This window comes from Cebus imitator, unplaced genomic scaffold, assembly GCF_001604975.1.
Source record: "Cebus imitator isolate Cc_AM_T3 unplaced genomic scaffold, Cebus_imitator-1.0 Scaffold0, whole genome shotgun sequence".
NCBI classification, from domain to species: domain Eukaryota; kingdom Metazoa; phylum Chordata; class Mammalia; order Primates; family Cebidae; genus Cebus; species Cebus imitator.
Window position 1 is genome coordinate 11,434,912 of NW_016107315.1, and position 8,010 is coordinate 11,442,921.

Here is an 8,010-nt window from a genome sequence, read left to right on the forward strand (position 1 = left end):
GAATTACAGGTAACTGTCACCACACTTAGCTAATTTTTGTATTTTTAGTAGAGACAGGGTTTTACCATCTTGGCCAGGTTGGTCTTGAACTCCTGACTTCGTGACCTACCCACTTTGTGATCCACCCACCTTGGCTTCCCAAAGTGCTGGGATTACAGGCGTTAGCCACTGTGCCCAGCTTGAAAGACTCTTCTGATGAGATAGGTGGTGATATTAATTAATGTGATTTTATTTTTACTGTGTAATGAAATGTGGCAGCATTTGGAATATCTTTTAAAACCCAGGGAAGCAATACTTTCCAAAAACCGATTCATGATATTGTAAAATTACTGCGTAGGTAACAGATTCATTCAAAATTCAAGAGAATCAATTGATGTAAGAGTATAAAAAGATTCATTGCTGTGGTTTCAGATTCCACAACTATCCTTTTAGGAAGGTCAGGTTTAGTATAATACCAAAGAAGAATATCCACAATTATCTGAAGGCTGTTAAAATACTCCTGCCTTTTCAGGTGTGTATCTGTGTAAGACTAGATTTTTTTTCATAAACTTCAGCTAAAACAACATACCACAACAGATTGAATGCAGAAGCATATCTGATAATCTGGCTGTCTCCTACCATGCCAGACATGAAAAAGACTTGCAGAAATATCAAAGAATGCCAGTCTTCTCACTCAACTTATTTTGTTTTGGAAAATAGTCATTTTTTATAAAAATGTTACTTATGTTAACATGCAATGAATGGTTTCTTGTTATTTTTAAATGAATTATTTAAACAACTTGGGGTTTTTTTTGTTTGTTTTGTAATTTTGAGACGGATTCTCCCTCTGTAACCCAGTCTGGAGCGCAATGGCTCTATCTCAGCTCACTGCAACTTCCACTTCCCGGCAGGTTCAAGCGATTCTCCTGCCTCAGCCACCTGAGTAGCTGGGATTATAGACACACACCACCAGGCCCAGCTAATTTTTGTATTTTTAGTAGAGACAGAGTTTTACCAAGTTGTCCAGGCTGGTCTCAAACTCCTGACCTCAAGTAGTCCACCCACCTTGACCTCCCAAAGTGTTGGGATTACAAGCATGAGCCACCACACCTGGCCAATAACTGGTTTAAATTTTTCATCAGTAAATATAGATAGATATAACTCTCATCAACAGAAACTCTTTGGACTCTTTATTAATTTTTAAGGGTGTAAAGGGTATTGTGACCAAAATGTTTTGAGAATGGCTACTTAAAGAAACTGAGTAGCTTTAGTATGCCTGTGTTGAGAACTGACACTTATAAAGGGAGTGGCTGACCTAACTCGAAAAGGTCTATATTGGTCTTTCCCCCTAGGTTATGAACTCTTAGAGAAGACTTTGGTTATCTTTTATTTCTTAGCATAGAGTCTTATAAATAATAATGATGATAACAATTGCAGCAGCTTTTAATCTGTTAGTTCATTTAATCTTTATTCTGTGAGTCAGTATTAATTGAGATACAATTTGCATAGCCTAGAATTTACCATTTTAAATTTGTACAATTGAGTGGTTTTAATACATTGACAAGACTGCGCAACCATCGCCACTGTCTTCATACCAAAACATTTGCATCCCCCGGAGAAACTTCATACCCATTAGCAGTCACATCTCATTTCCCCCACTCCTTAGCAACCACTCGCCAATCAGCCATGTTTATGAACTAAATTCCGTTCTGTATCTGTGGATGCCCTGTTCTGGACATTTCACCTGAAATGGAATCCTACCATATGTGGCCTTTTATGGCTTTTTTCCTCTTAATTTTCAAGGGTCATCCATGTTGCAGCATATATCAGTACTTCTTTTTGTGGGCAAACAATATTCCGTCTTATGGATATGCCACATTTTGTATAGCTGTTCATCAAGTGATAGATATTTGGGTTGTTTCTCTTTTGGCTATTATGAACACTTCTGTGAACATTCATATAAAGTTTTTGCATGAACATGTGTTTTTCAGTTCTCTGGCTTATATACCTGGGAGTGGAATTGCAGGGTCACATGGTAGTAGCTCTATATTTAACTCTATTAAAAAAGAGGTGCAATTTGCATAGCCTATCAGAGGAGACATAACCATAAATGCAACATGACGCCCTGGATTGGATCCTGGAACAGATCCAGTCAGCCATTCCCTTATCTGTATCTAAGGCAGCCGTTCCCTTTATCAGTATCTGTTCTCAACTCAGGCATACTAAAGCTACTCAGTTTCTTCTAAGTAGCCATTCTGAAAACATTTTGGCCACAAGACCCTTTATATTCTTAAAAATTAATAGAGTCCAAAGAGTTTTTGTTGGTGAGGGAAATTTTTTTTTTTTTTTTTTTTTGAGACGGAGTTTCGCTCTTGTTACCCAGGCTGGAGTGCAATGGCGCGATCTCGGCTCACCGCAACCTCCGCCTCCTGGGTTCAGGCAATTCTCCTGCCTCAGCCTCCTGAGTAGCTGGGATTACAGGCACGCGCCACTATGCTCAGCTGATTTTTTGTATTTTTAGTAGAGACGGGGTTTCACCATGTTGACCAGGATGGTCTCGATCTCTTGACCTCGTGATCCACCCGCCTCGGCCTCCCAAAGTGCTGGGATTACAGGCGTGAGCCACCGCGCCCGGTGGAAATTTTTTAATAGAGTTTTTATTAGGGAATAATTTTAGATTTACAGACAAGTTGCAAAGATAGTAGATTTCCTATATACCTATCACCCAGCTTCCTCTAATGTTAACATCTTACATAACTGTGGTATGTATGTCAAAACAAGCCAACATTAGTATTTTGCTGTTAACTAAATTCTAGGATTTATTTGGATTCCACTAGTATTTTCACCAGTGCCCTGTTTCTGCTCCAGGATCCAATCCAGGGTGTCATGTTGCATTTATGGTTATGTCTCCTCCGATCTATTACAGTTTCCCAGTCATTCCTTGTTTTTTGTGTCCTTGACCGTTTTGAGGAATGTAGTGGTCAGGAATTTTATAGCATATACCTCAATTTGGGTTTGTCTGGTGTTTTTCCTCATGATTAGACTGGGATTATGGGTTTGGGGGAAGAATACCATAGAGGTGAAGTATGCATCCCATCACATTAGATTCGGGGATAAGTAATACTACCATGACTTGTCACTGGTGATGTTAACAGTGGTCACTTGGTTAAGGCATGTTTGTCAGGTTTTTTCACTGCAGTTATTTTTCCCTTGCCATACACTGTTCTTTGGAAATGAGTCACTAAGTCCAGCCTTCACTCAAGAGGAGACACAGATTAAGCTGGAACTCCTAAAGGGAGATGTATTTTCCTATTTTATTTGCAATTCTGTAAGAAAGATTTGTTCCTTTTCTCCCATTTATTATTCATTTATTTGTGTCAGTATGGAATAAAATTTATTTTATACTTGGGTAATAATCTAATAGTACACTAATTTGCTCAGATCATCCCACATTGGCCTGTGGAAAACCTTTCCTGTGTCCCTTTGGCATTTCCTCATCTTTTTAAAGTACTTCCTTGCCTTTTGATACTGCAGCATGCTCTAGCCTCATCTTCCATTTTCCCTGTTCCTGCCTAGAGTCAGCCATTTCTTCAAGAGCCGTAAGACATGGTTAAGTAATTTGCCCAAGGACACACACTAAGTCAATGGTGGAAACAGGATTCCATCCAAAGCAGTCTGATTCTGGAACATATGCTGGTAACCAAAAAACTGGATAACATGCAGCTGATTTATTACTATTATTGAAGGTGCATTGGCAATTTCTACTCATGTTCCGTCTATGTGGGAGCCTTGAGGATAGAATTTATAGTCACTTTACACTAAGTAATTATTGTGCCCTTTTTTGTGTGTTTTTTGTTTTTGTTGTTGTTGTTCTGTGATAGTGTCTCACTCTTGCCCAGGCCGGAGTGCAGTGGCATGATCTCAGCTCACTGCAACCTCCGCCTCCCCGGCTCAAGTGATTCCTCTGCCTCAGCCTCCCAAGTAGCTGAGACTACAGATGTGTGCCACCACACCTGGCTAATTGTATTTTTCATAGAGACGGATTTTTACCATGTTGCCCAAACTAGTCTCAAACTCCTGACCTCAAGTGATCCATCCATCTTGGCTTCCCAAAGTGTTGGGATTATAGGTGTGAGCCACCACACCTGGTTGCAATGTTGTTACCAAACCTTGTCTTTCTTCTATCTGTAGCAAGATAGGTCCCCTCTTGTAATGCACACTGGTAGTAGCCCATACTTAGGAATACTCAGTTACATCCTGCTTGCATCCCACCCCAAAACAAAACAAGCCCCACATGCTTTGATGAGCTGGTTAGGAAGAATCATCTGAGGGCATGTTGTCTGCCCCACCTTAGTTCCGGCTCTCATTTCTTTCTTAGACCAAACAGTCTTTCTCAACATAGAGATAGAGATCCTTTTCACTCCTTTTCCCAGCACTTCTCTAGCTAGTTACCCCCTCTATTAGTCTGTTTTGATGCTGCTGACAAAGACATACCTGAGCCAGGGCAATTTACAGAAGAAAGTGGTTTAATTGGACTTAACAGTTCCACGTGGCTGGGGAAGTCTCACAATCATGGCGGAAGACAAGGAGGAGCAAATCATGTCTTACATGTATGGCAGCAGGCAAAGAGAGAGCTTGTGCAGGGAAACTCTTTGTAAAGCCATCAGATCTTGTGAGTCTTATTCAATATCAGGAAAACAGTACAGGAAAGACTTGCCCCCATAATTCAGTTACTCCCACCTGGACCCTCCCACAACACATTGGGAATTCAGGATGAGATTTGGGTGGGAGCACAGCCAAACCATATCACTCCCAGAAATGTGTTTGCTTCTTTACCTTTTTTTAAGTCCTCCTCTTTTGTAGAATGAAAAAATAATCATCATTTTGAGAGTTAAAATATACTATAGTGCTAGTGACACACTCCTATCAAGGAAATAAAAGCTATAAGATTTCGTATAATCTTCTTAAATTATACCTACTTTTCATCAGGTATAAGCATTCAAACTAATAAATTTATTTTTAAGTTCTCTGAACAGTTGGCATTCTTTTCATTGTATATATGCAAGGTTTTGTTCACTTAAATGCATTAAGTAATCTTACAATCAAGATTCAGTTACAAATCAGAACCATGTTTAGTGGGGAAATATGTTGTTTCCTAATAAATACTTTTGAATCAGAACTCACATGTAAGTTAGGATCCTCTCCCTTTTACTGCTAATTTCAAATATGTGTAATCTGGTTTTTTAAATATATAAAATATATACCTAGAAGTATGGGTAAGCAAGATTGAAGTTTTCACTGAATTAGCCAGAGAGATTACCTGACTGCCTGACAGGGCACTTAAAGGGGTCACAGAACCTCAGGGATATGCCCACACTCAGCCTTTCAGCCATGCTCTGTATTTAATTTTGTCTCTGTATCCAGATTGATCAAGCTCTGTGCGATTGTCTGAAACACTCAAAAGGCTAATCTGTGTAAATTAGGATGTCAAATTTTCAGAGACCAAATACTGCATTAACAGAGCATTGTTTTGAGAATCCTTGGCTTGGTGTTGAGTTGCATGCCTGTAATCCCAGCAGTTTGGGAGGAGAAGGCAGCAGATCACTTGAGGTCAGGAGTTCGATACCGGCCTGGGCAACTTAGGGAAACCCTGTCTCTACTAAAAATACAAAAATTAGCCAGGCGTGGTGGCACACGCCTATAATCCTAGCTACTCAGGAGGCTGAGGCAGGAGAATCGCCTGAACACAGGAAGTGGAAGTTGCAGTGAGCTGAGATGGTACCATTGCACTCCAGACTGGGCGATAAGAGCGAGACTTCATCTCAAAAAAAAAAAAAAAAATTGGCATCCTGGTTCACGCCTGTAATCCCAGCTACTCAGGAGGCTGAGGCAGGAGAATTGCTTGAACCTGGGAGGTAAAGGTTGCAGTGACCCAAGATCATGCCACTGTACTTCAGCCTGGGCAACAGAGCAAGACTCTCAAAATAAATAAATAAATAAGAATGCCTTAGGAAAGTTTTTGTGAAGGCTAAGTTGTAACTGCAAGGTTGGTGTGCATAAAATCAGATTAGAGGTGTGGTGTTTGATAGGTTTAATAGCAAAGCATCTGTCTCTGCTCTAGAGGTGCACCTACTTAAGATATCCTGTAATTTGCTGGTTGGAGCATATTTCTTCTCTTTGGAATTAAAAAGATTCCTTGTTGTCTGTCTTTCCATTGAGAACAGTCTCTTAAAATCAGTTGATTAGATCAGTAGCTTTTGGTAGTATCATCATGGTTTCATTTAACTTTTCAAACATTTTTTCAGCTGACCATTACCAACTTTGTTAAGGGAAATTACCTTTGTTACATCTCAAGAGAGTTATATCTCTTACACGTTGCTTCTCCAGATTTTGCAAATGTCATTCTAAATGGATAATATTTTCCAACTTGGGAGTTGTGGCAGGAGTAGTTATTACTGTTTTTTGCTTGTTCGTGCTATTTTTTTTTACCTTGTTACTAATTGTAACTTTTGCCAATTTCAGGCCATTTCATAATTCTGAATCATGTCTGATAACGGAGAACTGGAAGACAAGCCTCCGGCACCTCCTGTGCGAATGAGCAGTACCATTTTTAGCACTGGAGGCAAAGACCCTTTGTCAGCCAATCACAGTTTGAAACCTTTGCCCTCTGTTCCAGAGGAGAAAAAGCCCAGGAATAAAATCATCTCCATATTCTCAGGCACAGAGAAAGGTAAATAGCTCTTGTGGTTTTAAGAGTCTTGGTATTGATTTATTACTGTATGTTACCCATGTTGATAACTTTTATGGTGAGAACATTAAAACACATCATGAAAACAATCGATGCTAATATACAGGCATTATTTAAAAGGCAGTTGATTTTAAATCGTGATTTAAAAAAATTATAAAATGTACATTTCTTTCTCACGCTACTTGTTATGGCCAGTGAATTTCTATATTCATCTCCTTTGTTTTCTGAAACCTTGGTCATATTTTAATGAGATTTGTGACATTTGAGGAAGACATGCTATTACAAGAATGGTGACACAGGACCCACAGTCCCCTGTCTGAAATCCCTGGAACCAACTGTGTTTTGGAATTTAGAGTTTTTCTGATTCCTAAGTAGTAAATACCGTCTTTTACCATGTATTCTGTAATGCCCTCAGAACTGTCTGAGGCAGCCTCGGTACTCACAGACTGATGTGTCCTCAGCAAAATATGTCTAATCCAGGGTTTCTCAACCTTGACCCTGTTGATACCTTGGAGCCAAATAATTTGTTTTTGCAGGGACCTATCCAGTCGGGGCAAAATCACCCCAGTTAAGAATCAGTGGGCTGGACACAGTGGCTCATGCCTGTAATTCCATCTCTTTGGGAGGCCAAGCCAGGTGGATCGCTTGAACTCAGGAGTTCAAGACCAGCCTGGGCAACATGTCAAAACTCATCTCTACAAAAATTAGCTGGGCATGGTGACACATATCTGTAATCCCAGCTACTTGGGAGGCTGAGGTGGGAGGATGGCTTGAGCCCTGGACAGGGAGGTTGCAATGAGCCGAGACTGTACCACTGCACTCCATCCAGGCAGTCTCATATAAATTGAAATTGCTAATTAGTTTTGGTGTCAAATTTGACACCAACATATATAGTATATATACTATAGAGTATATATATATATGGTGTATATATAGTATAGTGTATATATATTATTGTGTGTGTGTGTGTGTGTGTATATATATATATAGAGAGAGAGAGAGAGAGAGAGTGTGTGTTTGTGTGTGTGTATGCCGAGCGCAGTGGCTCACACCTGATAATCCCAGCACTTTGGGAGGCTGAGGCAGGCAGATCATCTGAGGTCAGGAGTTCGAAACCAGCCTGGCCAACATGGTGAGACTCTGTCTCTTCTAAAAGTACAAAAAAATTAGCTGGGGCTGGGCGCGGTGGCTCACGCCTATAATCCCAGCACTTTGGGAGGCCGAGGCGGGTGGATCACGAGGTCAAGAGATCGAGACCATCCTGGTCAACATGGTGAAACCCC

The 8,010-nt window shown here is 40.3% G+C and overlaps 1 protein-coding gene across 2 annotated transcripts in view; it reads left to right on the top strand.

Annotated features, from left to right (window-relative positions):
- PAK2 (p21 (RAC1) activated kinase 2) overlaps positions 1 to 8,010 on the top strand; it is an 84,763-nt gene that overhangs the window by 30,409 nt on the left and 46,344 nt on the right. For both annotated transcript variants that reach the window (XM_017522819.2, XM_017522824.2), the window contains exon 2: positions 6,502 to 6,709. In XM_017522819.2, coding sequence (XP_017378308.1) covers positions 6,523 to 6,709 — 187 coding nt within the window. In that variant the 5' untranslated portion in view covers positions 6,502 to 6,522. The remainder of the gene's footprint in view (positions 1 to 6,501; positions 6,710 to 8,010) is intronic.